Raw genomic sequence first — 17,250 nt, 5'->3', positions numbered from 1 at the left:
TGAAGCTACTTCTGCAGGTGGGGTCAGAATCCTCCTCAGTTGCAGGTGGTACCTGTGCATATTCTAGGTGATGCTTTTCCTCTGTTCTACTGCTTCAGTTTCACACTCTTCCATGTGTCTTCCGTCTTTCAAAACTATGTTGAAATCTCTTGACTGTTGTTGGCTTATGTACTTAAACACTTTGATACCATCCTTGTAGTGTCTTGTCAAAACGGAGAAGAGCTGCAAGGGTTCTCAGTGCATTCTGAATCTGCTATTCTGTGGTCCCAGTGTTTAAAGTTCTTGGTCTTCCCCAGTCTATCACTGCTTTTAGAAATACAATCTCCTGTTCTACTCATGAAGGAAATGAATACAACACATCTAAAATGACAAGGAATGCGGGTTAGATGCTCTAGGGTCTTGTCGTACTCTGCAATTTACTAAGAAACCACTTACGTGCTACAAATTTTAGGTGCTCATTTATAAAACGAAAGGGGGTAACTCTACATGAACTATAGATTTCTCCCACTGTAACATTTCATAATTTTCTAAGTTTTCTTAAAATTTCTCTATATTATCATTAATTTTAATTAAAAACATAAAAATCTAACATTCTCTTTTGAAAATCAAAGAGTAATTACCATAGTCCTACAATAATGGGATAATTAGTTCTTAAACCTGTCAAGTTTCATGTTTCATACGAAAAGAGAATCATATTAAATAATTTTTAAAAATTAAACATGGACTTTGTAGCACAAAGACAAGGTTCCCCCAAATGGTATTCCCTTATTTACTAGAAATGTTCAGCTCTGCATTAAAGTTGAAATAAAACAAATATATTATTTTTGAGGTGCAAAAGTTTCTTATGAAAATCAGTTTTTCTTTTCTGTCCATACAAACAAAAGTATGGAATCACATTAGATGTCAGGTTTATTAGGGAATATAATGTAGCTTCTTGAGGTTTTTTATTTTAGGAAAGGAGAATATTAACATCAAAACATTTTTCAACTTTACTTTTATTTAAAATGAGGCCATATTTTCCTCTTATAAAAAGAGAGTTCAACTAGAACTGTCAATTTTCTCATTTGTAAAACAAGAGCACTGAATCAGCTGACTATATTCATTCAGAACTCAATTTCTTTATCTTATGATCACTAAGGTTCTCCCTAAATCGAATATCCTAAGGTTCTAAGGAAAGGAAACTACATTACTAACGACATGTTTTGATTTTTATTTCTTAGAGTTCAAATGTCCACCATTCACCTTGGTCTAAGCTTAAGGAACCATTCAAGGGGATACAATGCAGATGGGAGGAGAAAACAGAACCCTCACTCAAGCTGTGCAGTGTTGCAATCAGGCTTCCATTTGAAAAATAATCTTCTCTATAGCTTTAAAGTGATAACTTCGTACCTGCAATGCTTCTTGTTTCAAACTGATTTTCTCTGGCTCTTCCTGAACACTTTCTGAGGAATCTTCGACCTCTTCGATTTCTGAGGAGGAAGGACTCTCTACTGTCACAGTCACAGGAAATTCTGATGGACCTGAGTGTCACAAGAAGAAGATAGGAAACCACAGAGTTGTTAAACTGAAGTGCAAAGAAAGAAGACAAGATTGTATAAAAGATAACACAAGCCAGATACCAAATATCCACATATTAGAGGACATTTAACAAAAGTGATCTGAGGTATCATTATTTATAAATGTCTCTCACTGCTCCTTAGTCTAAAACAGGCAATGACTAAGTAAAAGTACAGTAACTTATTTTTGCTATGTTACTGTACAGACCTCTGTTGTACATGGTTAGGATTAGTAATGGGAATTGCCCATATTATTTTATTAAGTTTTTTTCAGAGAAGCCAAGTGAAGAGCCAAGATAAACATTTTTTCTCAGATCAACTTTATACTGCAAATGAAAAATTTATTCTTTACCATCAGACGAAAACAGTCTGGAAGCAAATGTAGTTTTTCGGAGGAAAATACATCAGTAAAGGGACTGATGAATAATCAGAAAGTCAACATATCTAAGCTGTGAATAACAGACGTTAGAATTTTAAAAAATAAATCACATACACATACGCAACTAAAACTGACACATCAAAAATTTCATCTTCTCATCACCCTTAAGCCAAAACTAGGGTAGCAGTAATACAATTCTCCTGTTAAGCTTCACTGCCACTGCAATGTTGTTCCATAGGACATTTCCAAACATTTAAAAACTGACCTGGCCACAACCCCATAAAAGTCTACAGATCATACAGAAGTGTGCTGGGATTATATAACTACGCAGAAGACAAGTCACTAGGACATCATTTTCACAACAAGCAGCAAACCTGCAGCATAGGAAACTCCCAACAGGAGAACGAGGCGCACACCCCTCCCTCTGGGCATGCAAGGGCAGGACTGACACCCAAGGTGCTCTTCTCTCAATCTCAGCAGTGGTGCCTTTCACAGAGCAACTATGCGGTCTCCCAAGACCACTGGGAAGGAGAATCTGATACTGACAGTACTAGCTTGCCATGAGGCCATAAGCGAGGGAATGTGTGTGGCCTTGGTGAGAGAGCAGAGGTTTGGGAGATGTTGCTTTATATTGGCTTTCAGATCAGGAATTTGTACATATAGCCTGCAAACAACATTTCTTGAAAACATATGAACATTCTTGAGTATGACAGCTCCATGTGAGGGGTCAGAAATGGCAGTCAAGTTCATTTCACTGGGTAACAGCTGATTTGCAGACTGGAGAACAGGCTTCCTTGTTCACAGACATAACCACAAGGCTGCCAGTTGTGTGCAAAGTCCACACAACTACACAGTTGCATTGGGAGAGCGACCAGACAAGTTTTTCGTGGATTTATTTCAGAGAGGGAAATGCTTCTTGTAAGGCTCTGTCAGTTCAAAAAGCAAAAAGAATGACCACCCACCTTTCCCAATTCAACCCCTACATATCATAAATACGCACCTGACTACATACATCACGAGTCTGATGAATGGAAAACCCCTAAAAAGATATCAACAAAACGAAGTTAGAACTTGATGTAAATACATCACCAGTTAAATCCAGTTAATACAACTATTTAGTATTATGTACAGTATCCATACAGAATTGTGTATAAAAATAAATAAGCTCAAAAGAAGGACCTGGAGGGCTCTGCTACGGAGAAAACTGAACAGAATTCAGCCGACTGGCTTGGTGATAACTCTCTGAACTGCTGAGAGGCCCCTTCAGCTCCTATGTTCAGGATGGTTGAGATTTCAGTCTCACTTCTTTAAATGGTGATATTAATCGTTCTCTAATTTACCACTCTGTGTGACGAGGATGGACCTGAGATTAAGTGTCTCACCAAGAAGATAGGAAACCACAGAGTTGTTAAACTCAAGTGCAAAGACTGGGGATTCAACACTATAGTTTATGCAACAGCAATTCACATTACCATTTGCAAAAAATTAGTTGGTTGTCCAATAAGGATTATAAACATCCATTTAACATGAGCTACTGAACAGATACTTTACACAGTAACTCCTTCAAGTACTATTTAAAATCAGTTCTCTTTGTTTTCTTAAGCAATTGTTAACCCCCATTTTCATGAATACTACCAAGTAAGTCACGTGAAAATCATCTAGAGCAATCTATTTCACTTAGCAAGCCGAAAGCTATAATTCAACAATTTTATTTACTGTTCTATGACAAAAATTACTATGAACAGCTATCCCCTGGATAAGTAATCAGCTAAAGCTAGTTTGACTCACTAAATCTGATTTACTGAGTTAATAAGCCAGTTGATTTAGAATAGGTCTAATGCAGATTTCTCATCCATTCTGCATTAAACTGCTTCCCATGCCTAAAATGTCTTTTTTCCCATTCGTACATATCCAAATTCCTACTTCTGTGCTGTAGGGCTTGGCTCAACTACACCTGCCTTTAGTGAAACTTTTCTCACCTGCACAATTGGAGATAATTTTAGTCTCCTCATGACTCCCACGGGGTTACCTCTGTTGTGACACTTGAGAAACAACTTGAAACTCCCAATTACTTTCTGTTTTTCTTCCTTAGACGGCTCATTAGGCAGAAGCCATGTGTGAGTTATCTTCTTTCCTCTATAGAAAGCACCAGAGACCGCCCACGTAATAGAAGTTCCAAAATAAAGAATTCTGAACGACTGAAAAAGACAGGGAATGCAAACACATTACCTGTTGCTTTTTGCACGTTCTGCAGTACGCCACGGCAGGAAACCAGACACACCAGGTGGTAGAGGTTCAGGACCATAACATTCTTTACCAGCAGAGTGTTTCCTTCCATTACTTACAGGTTTCTTTGTGGCCAATCCTATGTTTGACAAAGCACGAAAGAAGGAATCAAGATGCACCAAAGGTCTACAGAGCAACTCTCAAAAGTGTACAGTTTGAAAGGAAAAATTTTTCATTCTTATGCTATACAATACCTTTATAAAACCTAAAAATCTTCAAACAACACTTTTTTTAAAATTGTGGTAAAATACACAAAACAGAAAATTTATCATTTTAACCATTTTAAAGTGGACAGTTCAGTGATATTAAGTCAACAAATTTTTAAAACTTTCAGATGGCACCTAAATAAAAGATGTGTTGTTGTCCATTGGTGATTTTAATGTATCTGGTATATAACTAAAGTCACCACAAAACTTTTCCTGGGAAATTGGCAGATCATAAACATAAAAAATTTATTTTGCTTTATATTAAACCTTATTGTTTTACTGTTTCAAAATTCAAATTTACTCACAAGAAAGAGTCAGTTTCATATTAGATTTGGTTTAACAAATGTTGCTCCTGCTATTCATTCTTATCAACAAAAAAAAAGACTATTTGTGACTAAAGATAATATGTTCCAGAAAATAAAAAGTTAAGGTCTCTTAGAAACAATACAAATGTTATCAGTAGAAGTGAATTATACCACATTTATATATTCAGGAGAATGTGAAACTTATACCACTGATTGTTAAAGGGTTTTAAAAGCTTTTTATTACATTTGGTAACAAAATTATAGGCTTAGTTGTAAAATCCTGGGTTAACTATCATTTGGAAAATTAAATACACATTACAGTAAACATTTAGAAAATGTTTTTCTAAAATGTTCCATCTAGGTCAACAAACTTGTCTGTAGAAGTCTTTTGTAAGGATAATACGTATTTCAAGTTTTTGTTATCATTAAGAGAAACAAGATATTACCTGAATCAAAAACTTAGGTAAGAATTTCTAAGAAAGAAGAAGGGAACAATGGGAAGGTTGGAACTGGGAAGAAATTTTGTTTCTTATAGCACAAAAGGTAAGTCTTCATTAAAAAAAAAAAAATCATCCCTCAAAAGCACCACTACTAAAATTATCATCAAAGTGCACCCCAAATTTCAATTGCAAAGTATTAGAAGTAATCATCAACCAGGAAATATTTTCAAAATAATGAACTTTTTATGAAATCTAAACCATAATGTTGGTTAATATTAACATCTCTTTAAATTCATTTATTATATCTATATTCTATAAATTCTCATAAGTATCAAAATAATTATAGTCCTCCTAATATGCATGTGATTAATATTGGCTGTTTTAATTTTAGCACACTGGAAAACATAAGGGGTATAAGTTCTAGTAGCATTAAAAACAAGAAAAAGTTACCAATTCTAATAGTAGCTTTTCCTTTTCGACCACTTCCCAAAATTATAGTTCTCTTTTTCTGCCTAGCAGCTTTGGATGGTTCCTTCACAGATGGAGAAGTTATCCACTGGTACTGAGAAAGAAATAATAAATATGCCGTTTAAGTTCCAGGTAATTTATGAGGGTTTGATCTTAACTGGAAATTAAGATATTTTAAGTTAATAAAAGGTTTTCAATCTGCATTTCTCACAACCTAAATTAAAGAATCACGCAACATTTTCAAAGACAGAAAAGCCATTTGATTTGACTAAAAACTTAGTTTTAAGATGGCAGAAAGTACCTTGATAATTTTCGTTTAAGGAAGAAAGAAAAACAAACCATTAAAGAGAAATTCTTCCGAGAGAACTAAAACACATTATATACCTCTGACTTGGCACTCCTTCCATTCTGGAGAACTTTTTTGATAACCGCTTTCATCACAGAATGATCTAAAGTAAAATAAATTGAAATTAGAATAATTATTTCCCAATGAGTGACTATTTCCATTTAAAACCAAAAGCCAACTAATTATTGCTTTTCCCATAAAATTAAATATGAAATCTACATTACGTAATTATACACTTATTTCCCCCTTTGTGTATTCTAATTTCTTGCTCAAAAACCTAAGATGCCATCTTGCAGACTGCCCCCAATGGCTACTATTTTGGCAGCAGCAAAGGTCAACTTTAAACATTTTGCATCTAAAGTGGCTTTGGATACCTTTGGATAGAAAGTACAGTCTGAGCACTGTCCAGACACTTAGATACCTAAAGCGCATCTAAGATATCAAACCAAAGTCCTGATATCCCCTCAAAAGCTGCTCCTCCCATCAGCCCCCTTCTTCTAAGTGATACCACCCAGTTGCACACATAATCATCAATGACTTGTCTCCTTGTTACTATTTCCTTCATACCCCACACCTAATCTATCTGCAAGTCTTGTTAGCTACACCCTGAAAACACAACCTGAATTCAACTACTTTTCACTTGCTCCAAACTTTCAACCTAAGCTAAGCCATAAACATCTCTTATTTGGACCACTGTGATAGTCTCCTAACTGGTCTCTCTGTTTCTCTTCTTTATCCCCACAAGTATATTCTCTATACCAGGTCATCTTATTGAGATACTATTTGGATCATGCCTTTTTCCAGTTCAAAACCCTCTACTCATTTAGAATAATCCACACCTTTACTCTGGCCTTCAAGACTTTATAAGAGCAGACCCCTGGCAGAGCAGACCTCCTTGACCTCATGTCATACCACACTCTTCTTCACTCAGTACTCTGGCCATGTTGGCCTCCTTGCTTCTCCTTAAATACTCCACCCCCTACACGCCTGCATACGCATTGCCTCCTTGTCCTGGAGTGTGCTTACCCCGGATCTTCCATGGCTTGCTCCTCTCTTCATTCAGGTCTCCGTTCAGATGCCACTTCTCCAGTGAAGCTGTCCCCTGACAAACCTATCCAGTGGAGTCCTACCTGCCCCCCCTCACTCTCCTTACATTAAGATATTTTTGCACTTCCTTCTATCTAAAATTATATTACTTATCTGTTTACTCATTTCTACCTGAACTCCTTCACTAGAATGTAAGCTAGAATGTAAGCTCCATGAGGGCAAGGCTTTTGTCTGTCTGGTTCACTGCTTTATCCCTAGTGCCTAAACCCGTATCTGGCACACAGAAGGTATTAAAAAAATTATTTGTTAAACTGACAAATGAATAAAGTACTCCTTGCAAGAATTCAGAGGTTGCACAAGAAGGAAATAGTGGTTTTGGTGGAAGCAGGCTTAGTATCTAGGTTCACCTCTATTCAGAGTAGAGATAAGAACAATTTACAAGTATAACTCACTTTAATTAGTAAATTATCTGCTAAAAACATAAGGGAAGTGCAACATTAGAAAAGTACAGTTGACGCTTGAACAACATGGGTTTCAACCTCGCGGGTCCATTGACATACGGATATTTTTCAATAAATATGTACTATCATCCTACACGAGCCAAGGTTGGTTGAATCCACAGATGCGGAACCACTGGCTATAAACTTATACCGAGATTTTCAACTGCGTGGGGGTCGGCACCCCTAACCCCACGTTGTTCAAGGGTCAACTGTATACGATGAGGAAAGTTCAACACATTAAGTTTTAAAAATTGTTAATACGTGAACAAATTCTTTTTTTTTTGCTATGTGTTAATCAATTAAAAAAAAAAGTGACCACATACCAACAAGTGGATTTTTTCTTATATCCAGAACGACCAGAGTTCTGTTGGTTTCAAGGGCCTTTAGTAAAGCCTTTGCTCCTTCACTGGTGAGGCCACACTGCTGCAGGTCAAGTGCTTTGGATGAAAGACAAAAGGTCACTTGCTAACTCTATACAGATTTAACATATAGACAACTCTCATTTTCTCACGTGTGGAAGAGTCCTGCACAAGACCAGTCATGGCAGGTTTGTAATTTTGGGTATAGAAAAAAACAGAAACGTATACACACACACATAATGCATAATCCAATTTAAAAACCTCTTCTTGGATGTGCAATGATAACCCTGACTTTAGTACCAATAAATCATCCAACATATTTTACAATTAAAGAATTGAAGAATAACTGTATATAACCTATGAGCAAAAAACATCACAAAATGAATCTCAGTTCATAATTAGCAAGGGAGGCAGTGGCAGTGTAAACCTCACAAGCAAAAACTGGTGGAGCTCAGAAATGCACTGCATTCTTTTGATCATGATCTTGAGCTCCAAATCACACTTGAAACTAGTTAAAAGGGGAAAACAAAATAGAAGAAATGTAACAACTTTTTTGTTGTTCTGTTAGTTTTAGAACAAAAAGACAAGTCTAAGAGGATATAAATAATAACAAATACAAAGAATGTGTGAATAGAGAATACATACTAAAAACCCATCATGAAAGTATCATGGTCAAGAACTCTCTCAGTAAAAAGTCAGACAAAAACCAGAACAAATGATCATGAATTCTAGTAGTTCTGGGGCTGAACAACCTACTCATTTAAACAAAAGGGATCATCACAAAAGCACAGGTATTAAAAAATATTACATGAAAGGAAACTATCATGAGTCTTTTTTTTAAGTGCTGTGTGTACCATCGCATTAAAGTAACTGAAGTCTTTCAACACCCCATGACACACAGAAATAGCAAGTCAGACATATGGATCTGACAGGATATGATACAACCCTTACAAACTCTCACTACAGAAGAATGGACACAGGGTATAATTAACCAACTAGCCAAATTAATACAAACAGCCAGTAAACCTCACTCGTAAATCAAATGAATACAAAATAAACAAAATGTGGTTATTCTCCTATCAGATTAAGCCAAGATTCTGTAATAAAAGTCTTTAAATGTATATACCCTTTTGATCCAACAACTCCTTTTCTAAGAATTTAACCAAAAGAAATAGTCAGAGATATAGGTAAGGATATATATCAGAGTACTATTTGTAACTGAAAAACTGGACATAGCTTATATACAGGAATGGATAAGCTATGTGTACTGTGGCAAATTCATATATGAAACACTGAACAGTCACAAAAAATGATGCAGTAGATGCAAATTTACTGACTTGCTAAAATGCTCATACTAAATTAACTGAAAAAAGTTATAAAATTTGGAGTAATCCTACTTGCATAAAAAAGGGAGAGGTACTCATTTTTGTAGTTTTACAGTTTTTTAAAAGTGCTACAAGCCAGTGTTTGTGAGAGGCAGGCTTCCCATCCACTGTTGGGGTGGACTACAAATTGGCATAGCATTTCTGGATGGTAATTTGGCAATGTGTATCAACAGTCTTAAAAATATGTCACACTTAGTCATTCCACTTCTAGTAACTTATTCTACAGAAGTAATCCCGATGGACACAGAGATGTATATACAATGTATTCACATTGTTTCTGACAGGGAAAAGCAAACTAAATCTAATTGCAAAGAATTGATTAAACTATGGGACATCAATACAATGGAATACTACATGATACATCATTAAGTGAAAAAAGCAGGAATATGAAATAGCAAGTATACTACAATTCTATTTTTGTAATCCCTAAGTGTACAAATGTATTTATAGAAAAAAAAAAGACTGAAAGTATATACACCAAAATGAACAGTGATTACGTTTGGGTATTCAGATTATAGAATTGTTCTCTTGTTACTCTGTATTTTCTATAAAGAATGTATGCAACTCTTAGAGAAAGTTTAAAAGCAAAATAAAAGCTATCAGAAAAATGAGGCTTTAAAAAAAAATCCTATCACAACGTATCATGCCAGAAGCTAAGCATATATGATATTAAAAATTCAATATTTTCAATTTTAGAATTTACCTCTAAGCCATAAATCCTCACTAAGAGATTCTGCAAAAGCACTTGCACCCAGGTCACCAATGAGCGTGTTGCAGTTCAGAGTGATGCGCCTCAAACCAGCCATACAGTCAAGATCAGGTCTCCTGTAACGAAGACTCTCAGCCCAGGTTTCTTCATGCCTCCTGATAGTCTGATACTTCAAAGATTTAATGGGATGAAATTACGATGCTTGAATAAGGAAACACGGTGTTCCTACTGAGTATGGCTTATTATGTCAGAGACTTACACACACACACATCAAGCATATATGCCAGGAGAATCAACCTGAGAAATTAAACAGTCAGTTCTGGTTTATGAGTCCAGTGACCCAGATTCTAGTCGGTCAGTGATTAGATTCCAGCCACTGGATGACCTGTTCTTGAAGAGTTATGTAAAGTTGGACAACTCAATTACAGTCCATGAATTATTTTCCTTATCTTCTAAGTCATGGAATTGGCTCTAAATTCTATCATTGCTGAGGCTCTAAATTTCATCATTCCGTCCTCCTATGGTCTCCAAACACCTGACTGGGCAACACATAAGAAAACTTTTTAATATGCATCTTATTTAGTAACAAATTATATACACGAAGTTCTATACATATAATTTATGTACATTTATGTAATTTATGTACATTATAAACTACACAGATATTTTTTAAATGATACAAAGGTAAACAGGTTCTAATATTTTCTTTTCCTAACTCCTAAGGCATTATTTTTATTTATTTTTAAAAAATATTTATTTATTTATTTATTTGGCTGTGCCGGGTCTTTAGTTGCAGCATGCCAGATCTTTCAGTTGTGGCATGTGGGCTCTTAGTTACAGCATGCATGTGGGATCTAGTTCCTTAAGCAGGGATTGAACCCGGGCCCCCTGCATTGGGAGCACAGAGTCTTAACTGCTGGACCGCCAGGGAAGTCCCACGCATTATTTTAAAAACTATATTTACAAAATGGATCTCACATGCTCCCTAGGATATGCACACCAACTTCAGAGGCCTGGACTATGCACAGCCAGTTGGATGCGCCTTGGGAAAATAGTGGTTTGACATTTAACCACAAGTATTGTCTTAAAGACATTCAATTCTTTATATTCATAAAATAAATTTTGGTAACAGGGAACACTGACTTTAAATGAAAAAAGTCGTATTACATTCTTGAAAAAATAAGACTCAAAGTGCCTCTGACACTCTAAAAGGAAAATCATTAGTGTCATTTTTCTATTAACAATAACTTATAAAAGCTACAAGCAGAAATAACAGCAATCACTTACACAGTGCTTAGTACGTGCCAGGCACTATTTATACAAATTAGTTCATTTAAACCTCAGAATGAGGCATAGAGGTTAAGTGATTTGTCCATGGTCACTAGCTATGAAAGGGGAGAAAGGGAATTTGAACCTAGGCCATTTGGCTTCGGCACCCAAGTTCTTGACTGTTTTCTACCCCAGGGGTCAATGGACTTGCTCTGTATAGGCTCAAAGAATTTTTCAATTTTTAAAATCTAAATTTAAAAATTTCCATCTTTGTGGGCTATACAGTTTCTGTTGCAACTACTCAACCCCACTGGTGTAGGGTGAAAGTAGCCACAGCTACCATGTAAACAATGGGTGCGACTATGTTCCAAAAAAACTTTCTTTATCAGGCGACGGGCTGGATCTGGCCCACCAGCCATAGTTTACCTATCCCTGATCTGCACCATCAAACTATTAAAAAGGCTTCATATCAAATTATTAAATAACTTTAAGCCTAAATACAGTAATTATAACTACTGTAAAGTTAAGGCATTATTTTAAAAACTGTATTTACAAATTGCTGATGTAGTGATTTTTATTAGTTTATAAACTACATCAGCTAATAAACACTGGATTCATTTAAGTCTTGAAGACTATAATGGCATAGTTTCTTCACAGTATCACAATAAATGTTTTCAGTAACTAAAAATACATGAAAGTATTATTATGTATTATATATTAAATCTCTGATTTCTAAAATTAAGTGGACTATCTTTACTAAATGGTAGAATCCCGAACTGAAAACTGGTCATATTCTTTCAACAAAACGAAAGCTGCACTCACATGTATCAAAAGACAAAAATTAACTGCCATCTGTATCAGTATATTAATGTGCTTCAATCACATATGTTTTCATGAAAGTTTAAACATAAAATCACCTTTAAGATCTTGGCCATGTGATCTGCTCCCTGCCATGTCAGATTACACCCCGTGAAGTTTACTGTCTTAAGAGTGATAGAGTTCTTTATACCTTGACAAATAACTAAAAGGAAAAAAAAAACCACACACACAATAAGATGAAGAGCCTATACATTTGTCAATCTTGACTTATTTGCTTTTCTTGAGTCAATTGGAGGTTTATAGCCACATTCTTGAAATCATTAACTACAATCTTCCCAAACAGGTAATTGACGAACAGATGCATTCGAAAACTTGTCAGTAACAGTGTTATTCCAGTTTACAGCAACAGTTTAATTCTATTTAGATACTAAAACTGAATACACTGAATACTGCAAACTTTATTCCCAACCACTAAAGTACTACATACCTTTTGAGACATAGGCAAAAAAAGAAAAACCTAAAAAGCATAAGACTCTTCCTATTTTCATTTCCAGTGATACATCCCAATCTTGATTATCAATCAATGATTTAAACGTCAACTATAAACCCAGTATTTTATTAGGTGCTATGCAATATACTAGAGCAATAGAAGATAGAGGACCTCAAACCCTCTGTTCCCTCAAATTGAAAGGCAGGCTTCCTGACCCCTCCAGAACACTACTGGACACAGGGAACACACACTAATGTTTCAGGACCCCAACCAACAGTCACCTGCTTTGTGATTACTTCCATGATACACCCCCGCCAACACCACTGAGTTTACTGCTGCTACGGGATGTTACATATATTTCCTATTTTAACACATACCACAGTGCATTATAATTATGATTGCAGACAGATGTTTTAACAGTTTAAAGATAACGATGACTTTTTTGCTCTTTACATCTTGCTATTTCCCTTCCCATAATATTTCTTGAAGAGAAACCATAAAAATATAAACAAACACAAAAAACAGAAAATATACAAAATGTGTGGTTTGTGGCTTAACACAAACTTAAGCAAAATTAGTTCTGAGAGTATCCAGCATGACAAACTTCCATGGTACAAATGAGAATGGACCAAGGTTTGAGCAGGTACAGGAGACAATCCAGGCATGAACAACACCAAGAAAAGGTAGACAGGAAAGGTAGACAGACATAGTGTGTAGGAAATTACGAGACCAGTCTGATGGGAAGAGACTTAAACAAGACTGAAACTCACTTTCTAAACCTCCATCTCCAATTGGACAATTCGCAAGACACAGGTGCACCAAAGTGGCCTGATTTATTCAATCCCTTTAATGGGGAGAAAAGTTTAAAATTTTACTTGTTTAGTTTGCCCCAAAAGCAACTATCAAATGTTGGCAGGACACAATGAAGGCTTACCTTTGTTAACATAGTTAAGTCTCTCTCTCTCAGAACTAGCCCATTTAGCTCCAGGTTCCTTAGCGCACCCGACGCACTTACACAGCATTTAAGAGCTTTACACAACTGGAAGGTCACATCTTTATTTCTTATCGCAGGAACACGACTTCTGTAAACTTTATTTCTGTCACAACCTAAAGCAAAATTATTGTAAAATGAGTGATTTAAACCATACATTTTATCATCATTAAAAAGCATCCTAAAAAGAAAAAAAAAGCATCTGCTCTGTGCTAAGGATAAGAAACGACTCCTGCCCTTAAAGCCTGCATTAAGGAGGGACATGAAAATTTGAATCACATGAGATAAAGAAGCATAACCTTTATGCACAGAGGTTCCTTGGAGGCAAAAAGTTATATCTAAGTGACGGCTTCATGATAACCCTGAAGCAGAATCTAAAAAGCTGAGGCTATGCAGAGGTGGAGTAGGAGGTGCATTAACTGCAGAGGGAGCACCTGTGCAAAGACACTCAAGCCTGACACCTGCTGGGCACTGTAAATACTGCAGGTGGGGATGACTAAACGCCGGGGGGTCCAAGTGTGAGAAGGGACAGAAGATAGAGATGTTGGTCGAAGCAAGCCTGGGAGAGAGCATGGCTTGTATCCCACAGGTGATGAGCCCTGGGGCTACCACAGGCTGAGTAAGGGTGCCTCCGCTGATTAGAAAAAGGCGCCCCGCTGCTGAAGGACTGATTAGATAAAGGGAGTGATCACAAAAAGCTCCCCTTCCTCAGGGCCAAAGAGCCCCAGGAGGCTTGGCCAAGCACAGTTCAGACTACACGCCTCTGGGCAGAGCACACGCTGGGCGGCTAGTACGCACTAACTCTGTGTGGGCAAGTCATTAGCAGCATTATTTTAGGCGTATCTTTTCATGTTAGAAGATCACTCAACCCGAGTAGGCAGATGAACTTAGAGGAACTGAGTCCAGGGGCCGCGAAACCACCCAGGAGCTTCTGCCATAGTCCGGGCAAAATGTAATATGGATGAAGAAGCAAATTTACGAGGAGGCCAAAATCTACAAGCTAGACCCACTGGATGAAAAACACAAAGAAAGTTCAGTGAAGGAACTCTGAAGAGAATGGGCTCTGCAATAAATTTTTCTTACATTCAATGTAAAATATTAGGCAAAATTAAGTACAGTGGCCTTTAAGGTCCTTTCAGCTCTAATTTCTTTTGATTTCTAACTTATTACTCTGGTTAAGTAAAGTCCCTTCAGAGGTACAGAACAGTTCCTACACCTGAATGGGATGCAAAGAATAATCTGACTTCTCTTCACCAGGGGATGAGTTGAACTGTCCTTGCAGAAGAGATAACAGATGGTGTGAACCCCAGATCCTAGAAAAAGGCCAGGCACACGATAAGTATTCAGCTTTTTGAAAACAAATGAACAATCATTTCTTCTCCTAGATCTTCACACCCTTCCTCTGCTGGCTACTTTCTTTCAGCTTATAAGCATCCTCAATATACCCACTTAAAAAAGCTCTCAGACCTATGATTCTTTGGATCTTCTTGTGGGTAACCTAAGTCTCTCCCATGCCTTCAAACACCTGTCCTCCCAAAAAGCCCAGATCTGTACCTTGGGCCCAGACCTGTCTACCAGGCCCCTCGAAAGCACTGAAGATGAAGTAAGATCCTCTCCCCAGCCCCAATCCCTTCCTACTGTGCTCTGTATCTCACAAAAAGATGCAGCTGTAAACTGTCACCCACGCTTGCTGCCCTCCCTTTTCTAACTGGTCACCAGGCCCCACCCATTCCCTCTCGGATCTCCGAAATCCAGTCCAACCTTTTACAACTTAAGTGGGACCCTTAGATTACAATTCACCCTGCACCCAATCAAGTGCTTTCCACATGGAGGTCCGAGTGAGTCTCTAAACCAGAAGTCCATCTCACTGTTGTTTAGCGTTTCCCACAGCCTTCAGGATAAACATCCAAACTTCTGACAGGACAAAGACGGCCCTTTTCTGTTTGGCCCCAGTAGGTTTCCAGTATCAACTCTCATGTCTTTCCCAAAACCTGAGTTCCACTCGTGTACCTTAGTTTTGCCATATTTTCTTATATTTCTCAAACTTTGACACACACTGCTCCCTCCTGCCACCCCAGGAGCTTCTACATATCCTTAGAAAGGATGGCACCTCCTCCAAGAAGCCTGAACTCTCCCTTCCAAGATTCTGTGCTCTGCAAAGGGGAAGGGAGGGGGAGGGATAAATTAGGAGTTTGGGATTAACATATACACACGACTATATATAAAATAGGTAATCAACAAGGACCTAATGCATAGCACAGGGAACTCTACTCCATATCCTGCAATAACCTGCACGGGAAAAGAATCTGAAAAAGAATGGATATATGTATAACTAACTAACTTTGCTGTACACCTAAAACTAACACAATATTGTAAATCAAGTATACTCCAATATAAAATAAAAATTAAATTAAAAAAAAAAAGATTCTGTGCTCTGCAGCACCAGAACTCACTTCTTCCAGAGCACTGACTACTGTGCTTGTGTTTACTTGCCGCCCAGTAGAAGGGGAGATTACCTAGGGCATAAGCATCGTCTCCAGCAGCCCTTGGTTCTGACAACTCATTCAGGTGCCAGGATACTTTACACACATAAACTGCTTAATTAATTCTAAGAACCCACAGAAAGAGTGGTTTTTAATGTCATTTTACAAGTGTGGGGATTGCAGTTCAAAAGTAACCTGCCCAGGCCACAGAGAGCATAAGCCCTAGAATTCAAACCCTAAGCTGCCTTCACACCTGTGCTCTTCCCACTATATGATACGACTATTTAAAAAAAAATTTTTTTTTTTCCTGAGCCCCGTTTTAACGGAAAGGAAATGAAGCTGGGATATATCAATTTCCTAATCGCTTTGGTCTGTACCGACAAAGTCATTCAACAGACCAGGTAACATCTGTGGAACAATTAACGATGCTCTAAACTGTGCTAAGTGTTCTACATTGTAGAGTCTACAAGCATTAACGGAGTGCCTCCTTGTAATCGCCACAGAGAGTGGGTCCTGTGAAGCCCATGCTACAGATGAGAACACTGAGACCTAGAAGCCTTAAGGCACTCGGCCGGGTTCACCGAGCCGGCAGGAGTCCTAGGCCGCACGCCCCGTCTAGTGCACGCACACCCGGCCACTGGGCACCGGTTCTCGTGCCCACCCTCCACCTTGCACCATCTAAAACCCCGCTTCGCAGCGCCCACACGAGAGCCCCTGGAAGCGGGAACTACAAACCTGTCTCGCCAAGCCATGGCTGGAAGAAGCTCTTGATACAGATCAGGGGCAGATCTTTATTAATCTTGAGGGTGCTCAGGAGCGGCGCCCAGTCCACCCCGCGGAGGCGGTCGGCGTTGAAGTCCAGCACGCCCTCCCGTAGGGAAGCGCGCACGGCGGGCAGAGGCACCGAGTCCTGCAGCGCGCACAGGTACTCATAGTGCGAGGCGAAGTCGGCCGCGCTGTCGCGGCGCAGCTTCACCGAGTGAATCATGGCCCCACCGCGGCCTCGGGGGACGCTGCCTGAGGATACGATGCCCACACCCGCCTGGGGACCCCGGCTCGCCTCCCGGCCCCTTCGGCGCCCACCGCCCGGCGGCTGCGGCCACACAGCGTGCGCAGGACCTGCGTACCAGCCAGAAGAGGGAGGGCCACGGGCCCCAGCTAGGCCAGTGTCTCAAAGCCGCGCTCCCGCGCCGCCTCCCGCGCCGCAAAGCC

At 38.4% G+C, this 17,250-nt stretch overlaps 1 protein-coding gene across 1 annotated transcript in view; it reads right to left on the bottom strand.

Moving 5' to 3' along the window:
• CEP78 (centrosomal protein 78) overlaps positions 1–17,156 on the bottom strand; it is a 34,104-nt gene extending 16,948 nt beyond the window's left edge. The window contains exons 1-9 of the mRNA XM_036856184.1: positions 16,774–17,156; positions 12,173–12,276; positions 9,981–10,155; positions 7,857–7,970; positions 6,025–6,089; positions 5,623–5,734; positions 4,165–4,300; positions 2,936–2,974; positions 1,390–1,520 (exon numbers count right to left, since the gene is read on the bottom strand). Of these exons, the coding sequence (XP_036712079.1) occupies positions 1,390–1,520; positions 2,936–2,974; positions 4,165–4,300; positions 5,623–5,734; positions 6,025–6,089; positions 7,857–7,970; positions 9,981–10,155; positions 12,173–12,276; positions 16,774–17,026 (1,129 nt within the window). The 5' untranslated portion in view covers positions 17,027–17,156. The remainder of the gene's footprint in view (positions 1–1,389; positions 1,521–2,935; positions 2,975–4,164; positions 4,301–5,622; positions 5,735–6,024; positions 6,090–7,856; positions 7,971–9,980; positions 10,156–12,172; positions 12,277–16,773) is intronic.
• Between the last annotated feature and the right edge of the window lie 94 nt (positions 17,157–17,250).

This window comes from Balaenoptera musculus, chromosome 6 (assembly GCF_009873245.2).
Source record: "Balaenoptera musculus isolate JJ_BM4_2016_0621 chromosome 6, mBalMus1.pri.v3, whole genome shotgun sequence".
In the NCBI taxonomy this organism is placed as follows: Eukaryota; Metazoa; Chordata; class Mammalia; order Artiodactyla; family Balaenopteridae; genus Balaenoptera; species Balaenoptera musculus.
The sequence above is the reverse complement of the archived record's forward strand: the minus strand, read 5'-3'. Positions and strand labels throughout refer to the sequence as shown.